Source organism: Thalia democratica, chromosome 1 (genome assembly GCF_965202585.1).
Source record: "Thalia democratica chromosome 1, ktThaDemo2.hap1.1, whole genome shotgun sequence".
Taxonomy (NCBI): Eukaryota; Metazoa; Chordata; class Thaliacea; order Salpida; family Salpidae; genus Thalia; species Thalia democratica.
Window position 1 is genome coordinate 48,398,435 of NC_139165.1, and position 23,865 is coordinate 48,422,299.

Below are 23,865 nucleotides of genomic sequence, written 5' to 3' on the forward strand. Positions count from 1 at the left end.
CTACTATCAACTTATTTTAAATTATCCAAAAATTTATCCAATAGTAAATTAAAGCTATAACATTAAAAAAAATAATATAAAAAAATAAAGCTGCAATACTTAAAAAAAAGTAAAACAAAGCTGTTTTCATAAAAAAAATGCTTAAACTAAAAAATAGTATAAAACAAATATATCATTTTATCTTTTTTTTACAAACTTGAATAATTGTATAAATATATGAGTTTAACTATACCAAAATAATAATGTAAACAACCACAAAAAACACTGAAAATAGTAAATAACTTTTTCCTTTTTGAAAAAAAAATAAATAAATAGTAAAAATATATAAATAACAATATTATTAAGATAAAAAACACTAATAATCATAAAATAAGTCAACCTATTACTAGTTGAAAATTTTATCAGTGATTTTAGCTCATAATTTAAATATTTAACTTTCTTTGTTTAAAACAAAATGGCATTAGAAATTTTATGATAGAAATTATTAAAAAAAAATATTATTTATTATTAAAAAAAAATTATAAGTCTGTTTCTAACAAGTTGTTTAAAATTTATAAAAAACTACTCTGAATCTAACTTTGGTCCCTTATATCTTCTTAGCTATTTTTAATCCAACAAGCGGTAAAGTGTAAAAAGTGTATTATCTGATTACAAACAAAAAAGACAAAATTTGAAAAAAAAATTGTAGTTCCCCTATGCCCTTAAATTAGTTTATTGGAAAATTTATAAAATATTTGATAATATTTTTTAATTCTATGAGTCTATTATACAATTCGGTTTTGTTTAACATAAAAATGTAACAAGGTTGAAAAGCGACCCTTTAAAAATATGAATCATATTTTTTAAATTAAAACAGTAGGGGTGGGGGATCCACCAATAGTTTATCAAATTTTAAGAGTTTCAACTTAGCTACCAGAAGTTTTTAAAAACTTAAGAAAATTCAAAGTAACGTTTGATTTATGAGCGATCAAAGTTAGTGAACTCAATAGGTTCTAATAGAGTTAATACCATACAACTTTAAATTAAGGAAAAAATGTAGTACTCCAATTCAAGAAAAAATATAACAAAAATCACAAACATAATAACTTTAAAAAAAAGTAATTCATATTAAAAAAATACAGAAAATCTTTTTAGTTAAATAAATATGCGCTGTAGTTTATAGTTGAATTTTGCATATTATAACCATTATTATTTTATATTAAATAAATGTTAGACTACTCTATGACCATAAGAAAAGCTTGCTTTACAAGTTTAAAAATGAAAACAAAAAATTTTATTAAACATTGCAAGTTATTAATCAAGTGTACGAGAAAAACTTCTAGAAAATAATTAACATGCATAGTCTTTTCAAATAAATATAATTTTTTGATCAAATTAAAATTAATCAAGACCATTGTTTTGATTAAAATTATGTTAAAACAAAATTGTATTTACAAAATTAATGAAAAATTTTGTTAAGTAATCTCAACTGTTCATTTGTTCAGAAAAATAACTAAAATTTTTTTATAAATATTTGATGAACTACAACTTAGTAAGTTTTTTAAAATAAAACATAAATAAACAAAGTTATAACTCTTAAACTTTTAGATGACAAACATCCTTTTTTAGTCTTTTGTACTTAAGTTGTTTCGCTGCTACAAGGAGGAGCGACCATTAGAGATGGTGAAAGATTTGCTTCTATAGGCTCCCTGCCAAATTGTGATTACAAATGCTGACTGTACTCTGAATTCCTCGACTTGCTTTGGTGTTTTAGTCATGTCCATTTGTTTTATACTACAATTAATTAGTATAAATCTGAAAAACATTGAAGTATAAAATATGGTGCAAGTTATTACTTTTTTATGAAAAATCCCATGGTGGGAACGTTATTCTGTAGATAATCCTTGGTTAAAATTTCAAAATTAAAATCTACTAAGTGTGGGAAAATAATTAAGCCCAAAACTAAAAGTCAAAATAGAATTTTGGTAGAAAAACATCAGTCTCATTGTTCCTTCTACAATGATAAACGTATTTTGAAGTGAGTTGTCATCACCTGTAATTCTACCTTCCCCTTTAAAATTAACATTAAACTAACCAAAAAAAAACTATCTATTTAACTGAAATAAAAATCCATTGGTGACACGTCATTTGGCAAACACTCACAAGGTTATAAACTCAACATTAAAACCACAAAGTGTGGGAAAATCACGAAGATTAAATTCCCAAGCAAGTATATGCCGACGCTGAAACAAAAAATACATCAACAATCCAATTGTGTGGTCACTGCCACCAATGTGAACTCACAATCAGCTGTTGCAACTTTAAACCAACAAATATCTAACTAAAACTATTAGAAACTCTACAAAAATATTTTTAAATTCTAAAATACTAACAAAAATCAACATTTGTTTTTATTTTAAACAAATAAATATAAGAAATAAAAAACTCTTATAAAAAAGTCACAGGAGAATTTGTCTTAAACTATTTTAAAAAGGGTAATCTGCAAATTTATGCTAAATAATCTAAAAAAGAAATAAAATAAAGTTGACTAATATAAAACCTTGCTATTTCAATAAAGATTTTAACTGTATGTCTTGAAAAAAAAAACACTTTTAAACAAAAAATTACTTAAACAACTTTTTTTTTTTTTTGTTTTACTAATTTTTTTTTAATTGCTTATGTATGCAAGAATTTTTTTTTAATTAAATTTTTTTTAAATTACTTCTCTGGTTTTTCAACATAAGAGAATTTCCAGGTTTTATAGTGATATAGTTTGAAAATTCCAGTATTCCAGGTTTTTTAGCAACTCAAATTATTTAAAATAGCATTTTTGAGTGCAGCAAATACAGGTCACATTCTATTTGAATCAGATTTAAAAATAAGGACTCAACAAATAGCTTGTACCTACTTAATTTGGACCTGAGACTTTTATTTTAAATGGACCTAGACTGCTCCTACCTAAAGCATTCAGTGGCTCAAAGACATTAGAAGAGTTGACTAAATTTGGTACCAACCCTTTCTTAACCGAAATTGGCCCTGGGACATTTATTTGACTATTTGATGTACCTAGAACCCTCTTACCCAGAATATTCAGTGGTTCAAAAACTTTATAAGAGGTTGGAAAATTTGGTACCATCCCTTTTTTAACCAATTTTAATGGACCTGAAACATGACCACCATGTGTACTAGGTAAACTATTTGTTGAGTCCTGGTGAGGGAAAAATGAATAATCTTTAGTAAAATCTAAATGAAGTGTATTTTCAAGATTTTTAACTATTTTTTTTATAAAAAGAAAAGATTCATTATTTTTTAACAATAATTTTTCAAAATCATTATTTGAAATACCTTCTGGAAATTTTTTTTATTAATTTCAATAATAAATTTAATTAAGTTGTTGGCCATTTTTAATTCTAAACAAAATCTTAAAATAAACAAAGCTATGATAAAATTTTCTATTTAATCATAGCTTAAAAATATAAAAGTATAATCTTGTATAGAAGATAAATAGTATGAGGGTCAATCTCACATTTATATTTGTTTGATTAGTGTTTATTTTTTTATTTTTCATTATACCACCCTGTGGTTACTAGGATAACTAGTTAATACTTCTTGTTTTTTTATTTTTGTTTATATTATTTTGTTGTTACTAAGAGCAATTTGTTGAAAGTTTTAAAGTTGAAAGTCGAAAGTCAGTAAAATACTGGGAATTCCGGAACATGTACAATCGGACCCGTAGTATAGCTTTCAAATATGGCTTTTACTTTTTTTGGACTTATAAGAATCAACATATACATATTTAAGCTTTTATAGACTAAGATTGTTGATGTAAACAAAATGATAGGCAGCTTTTAATGTTCTGAAATTAAAAGGATTAATAAAATAAAAGCTGTAACACTTAAAGACTTATTAATTTTTCATTGTTAATTACTGTATTGTGTTCGCATAGATGGTACTTATATTTAATTTAGTTTACAAAAATATGTAACTATAAAAATCTTTTTAGTATTATTCCGAAGCTAAACTAAAGACTAAAGTTTTACTTCCTAAAACTGTGATTTCAAATTAATCTATGAGACATACTTACAGCAAATTTTCATGTTTAAATTTATTAATCTTATTACTAAACTTTGATTAAAAAACATATTAACCTATTTTGCGAAACAGCTTACTGTTTTATTATTCATAATATTTTTTTTTAGTTTATAAAAACAGAAAATTACAGAACTTTTTAAAACTAGTCAAAAAGTAAACTAAAAATAAAACTTTACTTCTTAATTTTTTGGTTTTCATTAAAGCTGTTTGATCTATTAGCTAATTAATTTTAAGTTTAGACTTAATTTTTGCAGAAACAATAATTTGCAAAGCAACTAATTTATCAAACTAACCTCGTTTTTTTATAAGATTATAACACAGCTCTACGAAGTTGTATAAAAATAAATACTTTAGAAATAAGAAGATACATAATATTTTCTAAAATAATAAATGTTTATTATCTATAAGTATGTCTAGGCAAATAATTACAAGTAATAATGGCGTTTAAAATTGGTCATAATATACAATATAAATTTGCAAACCTAATTTACAAATATACAATTACAGTATTATAAAGTATTGTGTAGAAACTGTTAAAAACAACCTTAATAAACACTTATTTTTCCTAATACAATTTAAACTAGGAATAATTTAAAATAGATTAATCAAAACAAAAACCTAATAAAATAAAATAACTTTTATGGTGCAGGTCTAAAAAACAAATAAATACTATCTTAAAGTTAAAATCTAATCAAATTGACTACTTTTAAATAAATTGTTACGTCATAACTTGAATTATCTTTATATTAAAAAAACCAATAACTCTAAATTATATGATTAAAACAGATTTTACAGAAAATTCAATTCATGATTAAGATATTTTATGTTATTGAAAAACATTTAAAGCAAATTCAGAAAGTCACTAATTTCCGTCGCTGAACAGATTGTCAAACTGCGATTTTTATTCGAATATAACTCCTCTCTTACGTAATTTGAAATAAGTATTTTTAGTTATTAATACTATGGAGTTAGTTTTGACTTCTAAAAATATCTTACAATTGTTTTAAAAAATAAATAAAGGGTTAAAAATATATCAATGTTTTATAATTCTTATAAATGTAAAGCAGGGTTTCCTAAACTCATTTTTATAAGTGCAAACACAAAAAAAACTCTACCCTATAGTAGATATCGTTGGTTTACTATTGTTCACTTTTTGCCTTTTTACTAGTTATCGACCTTGATAGCCAAAATCTCCTAAACTTTTAAACTCTGATGTGAAGTAAAAAGACAAAACGTATGTTTTAATTCAAGCATGCAATAAAAACAACCTCTCACTAATTTTTTGTTATGAAGAACATAAAAAAAGAACGATTTCTTTGTGATCATTACAGGTTAACAACTATAATTGGATATATCACACAAAAAATTACGTAATGTAATGAGAAGTATAGAGTTAAAGCGAAAAGATAGAAGTGCAATATACAAGATTAGTTAAATAAGTTTATTAATATTTTAATATATATTTTTGTGTAAAAATGAAGATGAAAGGTGAAAACGCGAACACAGTATTGTTTGAAAAACCGTAAATTGTGTAAACACTTGTTTGAAATATCTTCTCTTTTTTTTAAGTAGGTTTCTATTACTTTAAACTGTTATTTCCATACGCTTAAGATCAGATATTTAGCAAAGTTTCTTGCACCACCTTTGTTACTTTTGGCATGGTAAAGATATCTCCATTTCATCTTAGATTTAGTACTATACCTGTAGAAATACTGTCCAATAGATCCTAATAATCTAGTGCTGTTTTTTTAACTTGATTAAAGTTTATATGTGACTAGTGTATTTATTTTTGAAAAATTCTCTTTAAAATTTATATTATTTAAACTTAAATAAGCATTAAAAAATACTTAGGTAAAAAAATCTATAGATTAGTCAAAAAAAAATTCCGGTTAATCATTTTCGTCGTTTATATTCGTTAGAAAATCATTAGAAGTATCTTAAAGCAGTATAAACAAAATAAAATCAATATGATAATCTAGTTTTTTTGTATATACTTCTATATAAAATTACGAACAAATATAACTGATAAAAGCGCTATTAGTAATTTTCCTAAAAATAATGTTAAAATTATTAAGAACAAAAACTGTATCATAAAAAAAGCCTAGAGTTTAAAGGAGTATTAGTCATAGCAATGTAAATAATAACAGTTTAAATAATACTAATAAAATTAAAAAAACACATTTCAATTGTTATAATTAATTACGCTAAATAAATTAGTCAAATAAAGATACTTATTAACATCAAAGCAGCCTTACTGGTTAATTTAATTTAGCTGAACAAATTAAAAAACAAACATTCAATTTTCAAAATTTATTAAAAACTTATTTGAATTATGCATTTTTTATTTTACCTACACCATAAAATATTTTATTACAATCTGTTTCAATTACAAATTACAAACTCTAAATAATCTTTTGTAAATCAGGTGATCATTACTTTTTTTTTAACAAGAACTTTTTTTTTCTTACAAAAAAAATGTTTAATTAAGTTTATTTTTATTTTTTTTAAAGTAGTGCTAAAAGACTTTTATTTCTCTAAATAAAACAAATCAACTTTTTTTATATGACGTTAATGAAGTGATTCATAAATTTAATGAATGCGTTATTTTGAAATCAAACTGAAGAAGTTAAAAAATGTAATTGTACATATAATTACCATTTTTCAATTGAAAATTTATAAAAATTAAGTTTTTCTGCACCCGCAGAACTTTGTTTTCATTGATTTTTTTTTTAACTTTAGCAATTATTTTTAAGTAAAAACAGTAGTGTTTTTTTTAATAAAACAAAATTGAAATTCGTTCAGTTAGTTTTGAAATGAATTAACTTTTTTTATGTTTCAGAATAATGTATTTTCAAAGTACATTGTTAATAATCACTTTTCAATTTCAAATGAAAAATAAACTAAAGCTCAAGTAGAAGTATTTTCTTCTTTCATGTTAACTGTATTTGTCACTTAAAACTTATTTGATCGAATTTTTATAGGATGACATAAATATTTTTTTTATTGTTTAATAACTATTTAAACTTATTGGCACAATATAAAGCTATACTGCACACATAATTTAAATTAAATCATAAAAACTGTAAATTATAGTGCTTAATTAATAATAAGATTCATAAACTATTGGTTATCTTAATTGTGAAAAAAGTTATTTTATTAACAAGAAAAGTTCTGAATAGTTTTTCTAGGTGTAAGAAATAAAAGAATCTATTTCATAAACCTTTATATGTTTCAATGTTGATAAAATAGGTTTTTAAAAATAATCATACAACTGTTTCAATTGATATTGTTAAAGAAGTTTTATTTTATATTTTTTTGTGTTTATCAAGTAAAAGTTTTAGAGAGAGATAAAAACAAAATGTTTATAAAAATTTTCTATGTGTTAGTCTTAGTTATGGAGCAAAAGTTTAATGCACAACAGGTTGATTTAAGTAAGTTTTTTGCAATTATTAATAAATATAAATAGGTTGAATGAAGTTTGAAATTGGTTTGGTTATTAACAAAAATAAGAAGTTTCGGGTTTACTTCAACTTTGAAAGCTATAAAATAAAAACTGCTTAACTTAATATTTAACTTAAGTGTCTGTAATTAAAAGCTAAATGTTAAGCTTTTAAGCTGCTTAACAACAGATTTACTTTCAAAAATACTTTTTTTTTTTGTTATTTTATAACATAAGTAATCAATGCATCACAGTTAAGAGCTTAAAAGATAGAATATTTTAGTGAGTTCTATTCAGCAACAGCTGATAAAAGTAGAGAAAATTTTCAATTTTCAAAAACACGTTCTTCGTAGACTCTAAAGAAGGGTTGCTATGTTTTAAAACTCTCAAAATAATTAAAAACAATTTCAAGTTCATAATTTTTTCCATGTTTTACCGAAAAGACACTTAATAAATAGTTGAGATAAAGGCAAAAATAAACATTAAATTAGCTTAAATTAATTACTCTAAAATACTGCAATTAAGCAATATAATAAAATAATTTCTATTTCTATAAAATAAACATCAAAAAGCATCAGTCTTTAATAAGTACAACAAAATTTAACAAAAAAATGCTTTTTTTTTTCAGAACAACACAAAAGGCAGTTATTTTGCAAAAATGACGAGTTCGAATGTCAGAGGCGTGACGTCAGCACTTGCATTCCGAACGACTGGCTGCTGGACGGTGAGGAGGATTGTGACGACGGAGAAGACGAAAGAAACGTCACAATGACGTGTGATGACGTCACCGATTTCACGTGCAAGTTCACAGGTTTCTATGTTGATATTTTAAAATCTATTGAATGAAATTTGTATATATTTAGGCAGAATTTAGTTTAGATATAAATTAAATACTTTAGTTTATTGACTCAGCTGAACTATTTTTATTCGTTCATAAAACTTGAATAAATTTACATTGGTAGTTTATGTGGCAAGTATATATTTTCATAAAAAATTTCACAGGCCAGTGCATACCGATAGAATTTGTTGACGACGGAACTTACGATTGTGGCGACGGAAGTGACGAAACAGCGCGAGCATGCGACAAAATGTCCGAGTTCACTTGCAACAAAAGCGGGAAGTGCGTGCATCTCGAGTTCATCAACGACGGTTACACTGACTGCCCGGACAAAACTGACGAGACCACATTTGCCAGGTGCAATGAAAGTTACGAGTACAGGTGCAATGTTTCAATGGAATGCATCGACAGAGATAAGGTTTTTTGTGTATTTGTTTAAAAAGTGTTTACAGTTAAGTATTTAACCTTACTAAAACACTTCAAGACAGATAACAAAAATCAACTATATACCAAAGTTAAATATTCTATTGAATAGTAATTTTTACCGCATGTAGCATAAATTGAAGTACACCAAAAATTTTAAAGTAGAAATGATATAAAGTTAAATTATTTTAATAAAAGTTGTTTTAATATATTTACAAATTTATTTACAAATATTAATTCAAAAACATACTAATCACATAGCATAAATTAAAATTATTGGAACAAATGTTTTAGTTTAATAAACTTTTTGATGATGTTTTCAAAAACGTTTTATGTATAAAACAATATTATTTCATCATTTCTTCAAATGTCTAAGCATTAAATTAAAAACTTTTTGATTTTAGTTCTGTCATTACTTTTTGCTTAAAAAAAAGACAAATAGTTTAATATTAATTATAATGTTTTAATAAAAAATATACTTTTTAAAATAAGGTTCAAGATGGAATTCAAGATTGCAAGTACAATTCCGACGAACTGGACACATTAGACTGCCTACGTGGCACAGAATTTCAGTGCACTTCAACTGGTAGATGCATCAACATAACATCAGTGCTCGACGGCAAACTAGACTGCCGTGATGGATCCGACGAGCCGTGCCAGTCTTCGAACGAGTACAAGTGCCAGAACTCGACTAAATGCGTGCACAGAGCGCAAGTTAAAGACGGCACCGTTGACTGCCTGAACGAGGACGACGAAAACACCATTTTAAAATGCTTCAACGCGACCGAAAAAGTTTGCCTGTCGGGCCGATGCATTCCCTTAGACGAACGAGATCACATGTGCGCTGAGGACACGGTTTGCACCGATAACAGAACGTTCAACTGCAACGACGCAAGCAAAAGGGCGGAATGCGTTTTACGGAGTAAATTCATGGACGGCGTCGCGGACTGTTCGAACGGCGCAGACGAGAAGACTGTGCTTAAGTGCTATGAGGAAGAAGAGTTTCGTTGTCGGGACACGGGACGCTGCATCCCGATTGCAATGGTGAACGACAATCAGACCGACTGCAATGACGCTTCAGACGAGGTCTTATGCGACATTGAAAAAGAGTTTAAGTGTCACAAAAGTGACGTCATTGCTTGCATCGAACGCAAATACGTGAATGACGGAACGCCCGATTGCGGCGCTGAAGAAGATGAGAACGTTGAAAGTTTTGAATGTCACAACGGCACGGAAACAGCCTGTCAGGGAACTTATCAAAAATGCTTTCCAATTGACATGAAAAATGATGAAGGATGTTTAGGTGAAAACAGTTCAAGCAATTATAAAGATGTCTTTTTCAATTTGATTTTAATCCCTTTTACTTTTATGGCTTCAACATTTATTTTGGTTTAAAAAACATTTAAATAATGTTTTCATAAATATTTTTTGTATAAAAGATTTTTTCTTTCATCATTTCCTTCACATGTTTAACCATTAAGCTAAACTTTTTTTTATCATTTTGTCCTGTCACTACTTTTTGATGTAAGATCATGTTCTAAATACTTAATGTTTTTGATACTAGTGTAAATCAAATTCAATATTATAAAAAATGTTAATTTTGCATAATAGATAGAATTACATGCTCAAATTATTTAAAAAATACTTTCAAAGTAGTTAACTAACAGAAATTTAAAAAAAAAATACATTATCAAGTATATCATATTTTGCTTCATAGAAAAAATCATAAAAATACTCTCTTAGTAACACTACTACACAGTTTCGTTTCCATTAAACTCTACATTTTTTCAATTTCACTCGGATAAACCCCTTGTAATAACTGTTTTCTTTGGAGTTAAACTTTTATCACACATGTGAAAATAATATCTAATTAAAGCCTTAATTTTTTTCAATTTTCATTTATGGATACCATAAAAAAATTAACTTTCATAAATATAAAGTATTTATAATTCTTTTTGTTTTCTAAGTTAACTTAGTTACGCTCAAAAAAACATTTGGTTTGTAATTCGTTAAGATAAGCTCTATTTTATACTTTTAGGCCTTAGCTAAGTCGTTTAAAAGCTTTTTGTACACTGTTAAAAGTCTACTTATTTTTCTTAAACGACGTTCGAAGAAAAAAAACGGTTTTCTGTTTACTTTTTAAAATTATGCTAAAAGGTTATTTTTTTCACAAATAAGTTCTACAACAACAATTAAGTTAATCTAAAAATAGTAAGCAGAAAAATTAGGAAACATTACTCCGAACTCACCACCAGTCGCAAAAATATTTTAGCTAAGTCCTGTTTCTGTTGTTCTAAAACAGGGGTCGGATGACAGCGGCCTGCGAATGAACTTTAAGCTAAAAGTAGACGTGTTAAAACAATGAAGAGTTGTTGTAGTGAAAATTACAATTAGGCTTTTAATTCGATAATTAGTATCTACCAGTACTTTATTATGGATTGTTTTAATCAATTTGTGATTTAAAATAGTACTTTTTTTAATCGAGTTCTAAAATTGTTTCAAATAACTGCGGCACGGAAGCAATTTCTTTTAGTAAAATTTTTTAGTAAAACTTAATAAAACCATAAAAGTAACGTTAATAAAACAAATACTATTCCTCAACTTTTATAGGTTTTCTTAGAAATAAATAATTTTAAATTTTTCTTTTGTACAAGTGAAGTTTTATTACTAGTTAATTGAAATGCTATATCTGTAAACTTTAGATTTTTACAAACAAACAACGTTAAAAATAGATTAACCAGAAAATTACAATTAAACATTTTCCAGTTCTTGTTATTAAACAATAATTTTAAGTACTCTACAGTATACAGCTTCACACTTATAAATATATTTATATTTCTAAAAAGCAAGCAATGAGTTAAACTATAATTGGTCGCTCTTATAACGTCAACAAAGTTTTTTGTTTGTTTTTAAAAACTTTTTATGACCTAGTATTTAAAACATTATTAGTAGAAAAAACACTTTTTAAACGTTTAGAAGAAAACTCGAATATTATTGTTATTAGTATATTACTTTTATAATGAAGGTTTGAAGAATTACTTCTTTGGAGCTAAAAAACATTAGAAACTGCTTTTTATTTAGAAAGTTGAATTAGTAGTTAAGCTTTAGTATATTATGTATGCATCGTAGATTTACTTAATATCGACGGACTTATAGTTGTACATTAGGATTAACAAAATAACCGATCAGATTTTTACTGTGCGTATATTTATTTTGAACGACAGTATGCAATTGAGCATACATTTAAATAAAATCAACTTATACACCAATTTTCAGTAAGCCAATTACTATATAAAAATTAAAACACGTCCAGTGTTTTATACGTAACAAAAATAAAGGTAATAAGTTTATGCAATAACATCAGTTCAGTGTAAAATTACAAATTCAACAAGACATTGTCAATAGAACTACGCATTTTTGCTACATTTTTTTAGCTGTACTGCTACGTACATAACAAAGGTATAATTTTTTACAGCTCCAAAATTTAAAGAGGGAGCATTTGAATCCAGAAAGTCTTTGATTGATGTATCAACATTGCCGATTTCACGCAGACCTTCTATAGGGTGGAACTGAAAAGGGTCGGGAGACTCCAATAGTATATAATCACGTTGCACGTATGAGGCCTTCACATCATTGAAGTACTCAGACATCTTCTGGTATTTTTCAACATTTATTGGTTCAGTTGTAACTGTGTCGGTGACCACTTTTTTTTTGCTGTCTACGAAGGTCTTCGATACAAGGGTTGTGAACATGTTAAACATTTTGTATACTGCGGTTTCTGAAAGTTAGTATTGTTAGTAAGGCTATTTCAATTAGCGTGCTATACTAACAACTAAATTCTATATTTAAGAGTGATAACACACAAAATAAAAATTCAGAGAACAACAGTGGTTTAGTATGTTTAGTATTGTTTTAGTTTTATAAAACAGTACGTAAAAGTTTAGCTTTTAAATTTTCAATTAAACTCAATCATATTAAAAACACATTGCTACTTGAATTCACAGAAACTGAGTGACTTTATTCTATGCTAAAAATTCAATGCACGCTTTTTTTTTCACGCTTAAATTTGTCTCTAAAAATATTTGATAACTAAATTTTCAAGTACATAAAACACTAGTACATTTATTTTACTAAAACAAAACAGTTAATATGGTAGTAGTATGTAATATGAAGTTTTACTTTAATATTTCAAAATTTTAAAAGAAAACTTTTACAGCTGAAATAAATAAAAAAAATAAAACATTGGCATTGAAAAAATATTATTTTGTTGTTTGTTTGTTTATGCTTTATTTATACCAATACTTGATAGTTTTGATAGTGTATGCTAGTGACATTACTTTAATAGAAATTAAAAGAATTTTAATAGAATGATTAAGTTATATTAATCAGTTTTACTTGTCCTGTTTTACAGTTCCTTACTTTTGATTGAAAGAATATTTTTTATTAGTTATAAAGACTGCAGTTTGTAATCAAAGATTGCCAAAAGTAGTTTAATTAACCAAAAATGTTTAGCAACAGTTTACTTTTTATAGTATAATTTTTTTCTGAAAGCGTAAGTACTGTTTAAAATTAAAAATAATTGAACTATTGAGAAATAAACACACCCTAGAATTATTAACTATCTTAATTAGAAAAAAAACATTAATTCAATGTTAAAACTATACTTATTTTTTCCTAATTGTTTAGTTTATTACTTAATTTTATGGTAGCTCTGAGAAACAAATCAGCTCACGTTTGAGTGAAAACCAAAACAAACAATACTTTAGTTCAGTAAACATGTCATTTTAATTAGTAGTGTTTTATCAAGCTTTAAATTACTTTTTACAAGTAGTATAAACCGACCCTAATACGTGTTTGTGGATGATGCTTTATCCATTAAGTGTTCATAAGTATAACAACCATTTTAAATTTTAATGTATTCAAAAACTATTTTTAATTGATGTAGTTAAATAAATATACCTTAATTCGCTTAAAGATTTTTAGACAAATTCGAGCGAAAATGTTTAAAGCTATATTTATAATACAAGTAAGACTAGGTTCTTATCTAAAGACAACAAATTAATTTGAACGCGGGAAATGTTTAAACATAAAAGTTGTAAAACACCTAGTAAAAAAATTAAAAAATGTATCTGAACTGAATGTTTTTGTAATTATAATTATAGTTTTTCTTTTATTTCACTCAGTAACCTCCTTTAATGATCTAACTTAAATGATTTTATTTGAGTTTATTGAAAATGGTATCTAATTAAGTCTTGAAAATATTTTTATAAATAACACAAAACATTAAACTATTTACTGTTAAAGATTTTTTCTATAAAGATGAAACATTCGCAGTTTTTCATACTAAACTTAATTACGACTAAAATAGAAGTTGATTTGTACATTTTAACACTAAGCTCTCCTTTATATTTTTAGGCCTTGGCTGATTTTTTAAAAGTCTTTTGTTGATATTTTATTGATACTCGAAAGTCTATTTGCTTTAAATGACGTTAAATAAGTGATAAATTTCCAATGAATTTTTGTCTACTTTTTTAAAACTATTTATTTTTAGCCACACACGAGCTACAACATTAATTAAGTTAATTTTATAAGTAGTAAGCAGCAAGAATTGTATATACAACTCCAACCTGACCACTTGTATCAAAAAGTTTTTAGCCATGTCCTTTTTCTGTCGTTCTAAATAAATAGTCGGCAAAATACGATCCGCGACCCAAATGTTCTTTGCAAAGCATAAACCTGCAGCCTAGACTGTATTTTTAAGCTTAAACAGAGCTTTTAAAAGAACAAAGGTAAATTTTGTAAAAATAAAATTTGTGGTTTAAAGTAGTTTTTTATATTGAGTTCTACTATAACTTTAAACAACTGCGGCCCGCCACTTACGAATTACTGCCGACTCTTTTTGAAATAGATACAAACTATATTTATTCGTTAAAAAATTTATTTTACAAACTAAGTTTCGGTCAAAGACCTCGTCAGTGCTTAAATCTTATTCAAATATTACTTCTCCTCCAGCAGTTGAGATCTCTCTATTTGCTTTCTTAAAACCAAAACATATAATAGATACAAACTATTACTAAAACAGCATTTATTAATAACTTACACGTTGTTAAAACCCTTCAAACAAGCTTGTATATATTGTGCGAGTATAAAGCAACAGTAAAGGTAACATTAACAAACCAAAGTATCTGGTTGCTCATCTTTTACAAATTTTTTTTCGAAAAATTAATTTTATTCTTTTTCTCCATAGTCACAAGTAATATATTTCTTAACAATTAAGTTTTTTGCCATATTTGAAAGTCTTGTATTTTAGCTGTCAGACAACGTTTATAACGCAGCATTTTCCGATTGTATATATTTCAGGGTTTAATATAAAACATTAATTTTAAAGCACTGTAGCTACACACAAAACAAACCTGTTTAATAAAATTAACCAATTAAAAAAAAAAAAAGCAATGAATTAAACTTTAATTGGTCACTGCTAAAACATTACGTTATTTTTTTTTATAATTTACATAAATTTTTTTTTTGAAACGTATGTTCTGTTGTTTTTAAAATCGAATTAAAAAAAAGTATATAAACAAATATTTTATAACGAATTGTCTTAAATCTTCAGCAAGTTTAAATTAAAATATTCTTTAATTAAAGCTAAGATTAAATTAAAATTTTAATTGGACCCAGCTGAAGATTAAATAAATACCTTTGTTTTTATAAAATATATGTTCTAGATTTTCAAAAATCGCATTTTCCTAATAAATGATATATATATTGTGATTATTCAAACTTGAACACCTTCTACAGAGCCCACTTGAAGGGCTTTTAAATAGTCTTTTAGAAAAATACGATTTTAAAATACTAGTACACATGTTTCATAAAGCTCTGTTTACTAAAGAGCTTGTTGTTCTAAATTGAACTAGCTGATTAAAGCGTTTAGCTTTATGAAACATATGTACTAGTATTTAAAAATCTTATTTTATATATATATTAATATTTATTTTATATAAATTTATATATAAAATAAATATTAAAATATATATATATAAAATAAGGGTAATATTCAAACTTGAACACCTTCTACTGAGCCCACTAGAAAGGCTTTTAAATAATTTATTGAAATGACGATTTTAAAAATGCTGGAACATATGTTTCATAAAGACAAAAAAAATTGTCTCTAATCTTCAGCCAGTTCAAATTTAAAATAAAAAGCACTTTGGTAAACAAAGATGCAAAAGTTTACAAAAAAACAAAAACAATATGACGTAAGAATTGAACATTGTACATTACAAATATTCAGCACAAAAATCGATCTACGATCTAATTAATCAAACAACTAAAATTGACGAAAACAACAGTTAATTGACTATAAAATACTTCAAAATTTGTTGTATTTTAAAAGGAGCTTTTTCATATGTCGACAAGACGATATGAATTCACTCCTTCTATTTAAACAACCTTCCTTTTTTAACGCATACATAACGGCTGTTGATTCTTTTAAACACAGCCTACAAACAGGGTTGTTACCATCTTCTATTGGCTGTGCTCTTTTTATCACCTCCCAAGATAATTTAAAATCAATGTTTTTGCGCTTAAGGCCGCAAAAATACTTCGAAAGCTCAGTTTCATTTTCGTATACACCACCTTTAAAGGATTTTTTATGGTTAGCATACCGAAATCTGAATTGAGTGGAGCATAAACCGACGTAGAACTTCTTTCCAAGGTCAGAGTTAACTGTTGCCTTGTAAATAATGTTCTCTGACCGGTAATTGCCCCCCTTCAAATTATATTTACAGCCACCAGTGCAATTACACTGATTTTTGATTAAATTACTTTTGTTCAAAATCCTTTGATTATTCGACTTAATTAATATCTCCAAATTCGCCATACATGAATAACTGATTCGCATATTATGTTTGTTAAATATTTTTGATAATGGGTTATTTTTGTTGAAATGTTTTTTTACTAGATTTATAAATTCTCTGCCGACGTTTGTTTTAACTGAATTACAGAATGGGGGAATATACCCCTTATATTTCGCTTTCTTTTACTTTTATTGGTCGTTTTGTTTTTTTGTTCCGTTGTTTCAAAATTAAGTTTATCATTTTAACCACAATTTTTCATTATTAGTTCGTAATCTTGCTTTGTCTTTAAAAAGTTTTCTTCATTGCTTGATCTTTTAATTAAACGTTGATTAATTATTTCTGGTATTTAGTTTATAATATTTTTTGGGTGGCCGAACATTTATTTATATACATAATTTTTGCGTTTTGCTTTTTATAAGGCATATAGGAGAGATCATACAAGTTGAGCTTCACATCCAGGTAGTCAGTCGTCAACATTGGTGATTCAATAGTGACTCGTAACCCCATGGACTTGAAGAAGGCGTGCGTTTGTTTTTTTAGCCTTTCAACTATAAAGCCAGAAGAATTGGGCAGTAAAGCTAGACCATCGTCTCTGTACAACCCAACTCTTTCTAAACCAAAGATATTTTTCAACCCATCTAACAAAAAAAGACCTACTAATTCACATAACTCTGCACCCATGAACGATCCCTGCGCTACATTAAAAAGAAAGCTGGTGTTATTTGCTCTCTTCTTTTGCCACAGGTTTCCTTGTTCATAAAGTATTGATTTACATGCGTTTTTTATTAGACTTAAGTCTTCAGTAGGTACGCTAGTATTAATACCAGCAAATTTTAGTGATCTTATTACCAATTCTTCGCTGATAGAAGGATAAAAATCAACTACATCAAACTTAAAAAAGCTGTACGTTTGTTTTTCCAAACCAGTGAACCAATTTAAAACTTGGTCAGTATCAGTCCACTGCATAAGTTTAGATTTTAAACGAACAGCCTTATTAATGCAGTCAATCTTAACCTTAACTATGCGACCTACATCGGACTTATTAATAGTATTAATTAATCTACATTTGGGATGTGTCAAAAAGTTATCTTTATGGTCTTTGACCGTTATGTATGCGTTTTTTAAAGGCAATTTTTTGATTCTATCATGTATTTTTAAGTTTTTAGTTAAATTTTTAGCCTCTACATTAGTATCATTTAAAGTTTTATCAGTACATTTTTCGTAATCTTTAGTAATATTGTCTTTTAATAATGTTTTATAGTCACTTAATGAAATTTCGTAAGAATTAGAAGTTTTATCAGAAAGCACAATCAAATTTTTGCACTTACTTATGTCCTGCACAATCTTTGAAAGTTCATGTTGGAAACGTTTAAAATCTAAACTTATGCAGTAGACTGATACAGACCAAGACTTAAATTGGTTCACTGGTTTGGAAAAACAATATACATATACATATCCATATCATCGCATGAGTAAAAAATGTTTTGCAATAGTATAAAAATTGTTTAAAGGTTTAATGAACCATTATTATTTACACCGTGATTTAACTGTCAAGGTAAAAATAGATAAAAATAATACTAATAATAGATAAAATATAATAAATAGATACTAATAATAGATAAAAAATATAATCCTAGAGGAAATTAACTACTTTGTTAATGAGAAAAACTTTATAATTTAAGTTTTAAATAAGCTTTACGAAATTAAATTGAAAACCGGTTTAAAATATATTACAACCAATACACAACTAACCAATATTCAAAAGTAGTTATAGAAAAACCGTAATATATATTTACTTAGCTTAAGGACATAATTGACTTCGATTTAAATTTTTAAAATTCTATTTACAATAGAATCAAATCAATACAGTCCAGTATGCTTTTGTTAGTAAGATTTGAACAGGGCTCCTGGACAAGACGTTAAAAATATCCGGTGGTGTACGGCTCGTAAAACCGAGAATTTTTTTGTGAACCAGGTTCTAGGACCGAATATTGCGAGGACTTTTTTGTCGTCTATTAACATAAACTACTTAGAGAAAAACACTAAAATCTGTTTTTATAATGAAGTAAATAGTTCAAGTATTGCACTCTCAGTAGATAAAGTAAATAAAACCAACCTTACGTTTCAACATTACGACTAACAAAAAAACAAACAATATTTTTACTGTGTGCATGTTTATTAAGAAGGACAACGAGAATTCAGTGCATACATTTACATAAAAGCAACTTATCATAAAAACCACTTATCACAACATTTCAAACTACGTTCATGTTTAACAGAAAAAAATTATGCGAAAACATCACTTATAAATGTAACTTTACAAATTCAACTAGAAGTTGGCATTAGAACTACCCACCCTTCAGCTGTGCTGCTAAGTTCATAACAAAAACGTATTTTTTTGCACCTCCAACATACGAACTGGGAGCATTTGAACGAACAAAGTCCTGGATTGCATGATTGAAAATACACGCATTATCGATCTTACGAAGATCTCCTGTAGGGTGAAAATGAAAAGGAGGGGGACGGAACTTCAACTCATAATAATCAGGTTGATGACGTGGGTCCATCACATCACAGAAGTAATCAAACATCGTCCTCTGGTCATCATCAACATTTGTTGGTCCAATTAGAACCGTTTCGGTGATCACTCGTCCGTTGTATATGAAGGTCCTTGCTAGATGGGTTGTAAAGGTGACAGACATTCCGTTTACTGCGACTTTTTGAAATGATGAATGAACTATACTGCAATTAAAAAGCAAAATTTTATATTATTAGTGGAATAACAAAAAAAAAATTTTAGAAAAAAAAAACAAGTCGATTGTTTAATATGTATGCCATTTATTTAGTTTCAACTTTAATTAGTACTTAAAACTTTATTTTTTAATATTTCAATTAAAGTCAAAAATATTGAATGTGTATCGACACTTGAAATCAGATAAACTTAGCAACTATGTACTATAAACCAATGCTAAAAAACATATGTATACATACAAACAATTTATTTCATGTTTAAATTTGTGGTAATGAGTTTGTTAATAATTTAGCTTTCAACTACATCAAACATTTAATATACTAAAATCAAACCTATAGTACCATGTGGAATGAAGTTTTTATTTACTACTTAAAATCATTAAAAGAAAATATTTATAGCTCAACTAAAGTTTTTTTGTTTGTATTATTTTAATTTTCAAACCTCTTAACTTAAGCATTAGGATCGAAGAAATTAATATTTAATCACTTATTAATTTCAGCTTTAAAGTAAATGAAAAGTTTTGTACTGGTACCTTGGTCTATATAAAGTGTACTAGTGATATAATTTAAAATAAGCTGAAAGCAGATGATCAAAAAATAAAAGGGATTTTACTTATTCTGTTTTTCAATACCTTAATTTTGATTGACAGATTTTTAATGTTAAAATTTAAAGTTAGTCTTTAGTTTTTGATCTAATTTAAGAAAATTAATTCAAACAACCAAAACTGTTTTAAAAATTCTGACTTTTTGTAGTAGAAACTTTTTTTGTTTAAGCCTTGCTTTGTTAAATAAGAAAAAAAAGTTGAACTTTTTTTTAATACACATGCCCTAGAATTGTTAACTATCTTAAGTACAAAAGAAAAATGATTAGTTAAACCTAACAACTAAACTTTATTTTTATTTGTCTACTTTTTTAATTTCAGGGTAACTCTTGAAATTAAATCGGCACACATTAGAGTAAAACAAAACTACAAAACGATACTTCAGTTCAGTAAAAAAAACTTACCTAAAAAGTAAAGAAGAGCAATATTTATATTACTTAAAACAGTTAAACAGTTAATTAATTCTTAAACATAAAACATAACCATCAGAAATCATGCCTAATTTTTAGAAGTAGTATAGAATACCTTTAAAAATCATTTAGTTGTTCTAAGTTAAGTTTGAATCTAATTGAGGTTTTTAATGTGGTTTTACATTTCTATATAACCTTACAACCTGAATCTATATACGATAAAAAAAATTACAAAAATACATTTAAGTCACCTTTATTGTACTAGCTTAAAAACACTTAAAATAAATTCTGTAATATTTATGTTTTTAGCTTTACTCTAGTTTACAGTATCGACATATCAAAAGCTTAGACAAATAAAAAGTGGTAGTTAAAGGAATAGTTTTAGGATTTTTGTTGAACTGCTTTAAATTATGAATGTTGGTTCCTTGTGTTTTATTTTGCATATTGTGATCACTAAGTTGTGTTAAAGTTTTACTTAAAGAAAACTAAAACAATTTTTTATAATGTAAGTACTATTTAATGATATTTAAAGTCGTTTTTTAATTTTTTTACTTAACTTAATGGAATAATTTAATGATAGGTTGCAGTTTTGCCAGAATAGTTTTTTTGGAATTAAAAATTTTGCTAATTATTGCTTTTAATTTTCAAACAAAAAAATTGACACCAGATTGATTTCAATTTTATAGTACAACAAAACTAATAAAAAATTAGAAAATAATTTTTTAATGGTTTATAATTTAAAACCTATAGTTTCGCTAAAAAAGTTTGAATTAGATAACACAATTTTAGAGAAATTTTATATTATTATGTTTTTTTTTTTTTGTACTGACTTAGCATAAAAAATAGTAAATTTTAATCTTTTTCAGCTTAGTTTATTATTCAAAAAAGTTAACATAGTAATAAAGGTTGTCCTAATCACTTGTTGAAATAGTTTAATTAAAACTTCGATTAGTCAAATTGTTTTATATGTACAATTTTGTTTATTTCTAGTGATACATACTTGTCTTTTATATATTATAGCAAAAAATATTAAAACTGTATACCCTGGGTATCATTTTATTAAGTTTGAATTTTTTAATCAAAAAAACTATATTTTATCTAAACTAATCGACAATTGTAGAATGCTTTATAAAGTGTAGCTTTTAAAATCTTTATTGTAAAATAACAATATTCGTTGCACTTTCAGTTTAGTAAAAAGCAGTAATGAATAAAACTTCTTTAAGTCGAAAACACATTCCGACTGCAAATGATAGCCAAGAAATTGAAACAACTGAAAATGAACAACTAAATGCTTTTGGTTTTCAGGAAATCAACTCTTCATTTGTACGGTTCAAATTATTATTTATCAAGTTCATATTAATTTTTTTTTTGAAACAAAAACGTTATACAACTTCAACAGATACTTTAAACAACGTTAGTTTTTATACTTTTCAATAAAATTATGGAACTTTAATTTTCACAAAAATAAATCTTTATTGTTTCCTTAAATAAAAATATTATTGTAGAACTTTTCTGTAACCCTTGATTGTTTTATGAAATTAATTTTCGATTTATTTAACGGCAGATTTTTAAACTTTGAAATTTTTTGCAAAGAAGAAAAACATAATCTATGATATTTATCTGTATTTAAAGTAATTTTACTAATTCTGTGTTATTTTTTTAAACAAACTATACGAAAGTTTAAAGTTTACCAACTTTTATTTACTTCTAAGCTGGTCATTTAAAGTTTTTAAGTAATTAATCATTTTAAGTTTCTTAAAAATTCTCTAATACCTGTATTTTTATAGACGAAAACGTTTTAGCTATATTTTTCTTTAACTTCTGATAGTTTTGAGTCAAAAGAAAACTTTCAGGTGGTCTGATATACGAAAAGAACAAAGTGGCTTGTGTTTTAACAGCTAACCGACTTTTTCTAAACAAAAATAACGAAATTAAACTAGAGGATTACATTGAAGATAAATTAAAAGTTCAACATATTTCGACGTATCTTGCAGTCTGAAGTACATTTAACACTCGTAAACTAGGAAAAGTGACTCAGACTACATCCAACGCTGCTTTACAATGGTCGTTAAAACTGATAACTTTTTTGAGCTAGACTTCGAGCACGTTGAAAGAACATTGTCCAGTTCTAAACTGAGTATCTCTTCGGAAAAGGAAATTTATAATGCGACTAACTTGTGGTCGGGCCATAAGAATTGTGAACGAAGCAAGCATGCGAAAGCGTTGTTTTTAAGCGTGCGCTTTCCCTTGCTGTCCGAAGCTGTTACAAAGAGCTTGTTGGACGAACGACAAGGTTTAAAGAACTATTTTTCTTTTCATAAGAATTCTAAGTGTCGTGTGCTGTTAAGCAAAGTTCTTGACAACAAAAAAGAGTTTTACAAAGCAAGTCAGTTAGTTACTACACGAACAGGTATTGCTGCAGCAGCAAGTTCAGCATACTAATTTGTGGCGGTAGATACTATAAGGAACTTAGAAGAATTATTAGCACCTTTGTGTACAAAACCGGGGTTAAAAACTTGAATAAAATTAAACCATTTACTCAGACAGTAGGAAGAAAAGATATTGAAAGCGCAGTTTTTATAAAAGGTGAACTTTACTTCATCTGTCTTCAAATGGACAAAACTGGCAACTGGTGTTATTCATTCGAAAAATACTCGCCTCGTTCGAAGACCTTTAAAACGTTTCCCTTTCATCCAAAACACAGTTCAAAATAAAGTTTTTCCGCCTTCATGGAAAGAATCTTCATTATGCGCGGTTTTTACAGCGACAACCCTGCCGACCACACCGACGTTTGCATCAAAGTAAACACAGTTGGTGAAAACTGACAAGAAGTGGCCCGCATGAACCAACCAAAGTCCGCTTGTCAGCATACGATCACGTGACTGACACGTGGTCGCACATGCCTAAAATGGTCTACGGAAGAAGCTACCACAACTTAAATTCTGTAGGAAATAAGCTATACGCGGTCGGGGACAGCACGGGTACATTCGAAACTTACGACAGCCTTTGTGGGAGGTTCACCGTCTTGAAGCGGCCCTAAGTGCCTCATTTAAATGAATATTTCACCTTCGAGGCGGTTTCGGTTGGGAGCAGGATTTTGTTTTTCAACAGCGACACGAAGAAAGCCGTGTTTTACAATGTGGAAGAGGAAGTGTGGTCGGAAAAATCGACTGAAATTTTCAAACATGTTTCAGAGTTTGTTTGCTTGAAGCGTAAAAAAACTGTCTAGTTAGACTATAGCCTCACCTATAAAGTAGTTTTTACATAAGAATTATTTTTTCTAATTGTTTTGAGAATATTTTTTGGGGTTAAATACAAAGGTTGAAGAAAGTTGTACTTATTTATTTGTATATTTAAGATTTTTAAATAAACGCAAAGTCTTAACTGTTTATGCTTAATGTTGAGTTTTTCTGACTTTGCGTTTATTTAAAAAATTTAAATATACAAATACTTTCAATTGTTTTATTAAGTCTTA

The 23,865-nt window shown here is 26.9% G+C and overlaps 1 protein-coding gene across 1 annotated transcript; it reads left to right on the plus strand.

Annotated features, from left to right (window-relative positions):
* The first annotated feature begins 22,451 nt into the window (after window positions 1-22,451).
* On the plus strand, window positions 22,452-23,430 carry LOC145836925 (kelch-like protein 7). The gene is made up of 2 exons (XM_082944699.1): window positions 22,452-22,683; window positions 23,258-23,430. The coding sequence occupies exons 1-2, from the start codon at window positions 22,452-22,454 to the stop codon at window positions 23,428-23,430; spliced, it is 405 nt and encodes a 134-aa protein (XP_082800825.1).
* The last annotated feature ends 435 nt before the right edge of the window (window positions 23,431-23,865 follow it).

Excerpts from the sequence above, each read along its gene's own strand:
- LOC145836925 (XM_082944699.1), top strand. The coding sequence starts at position 22,452 with ATGGTCGTTAAAACTGATAACTTTTTTGAGCTAGACTTCGAGCACGTT. Across the intron at positions 22,684-23,257 it reads CTTGTTGGACGAACGACAAG|CATACGATCACGTGACTGAC; the intron begins GTTTAAAGAACT and ends TCCGCTTGTCAG.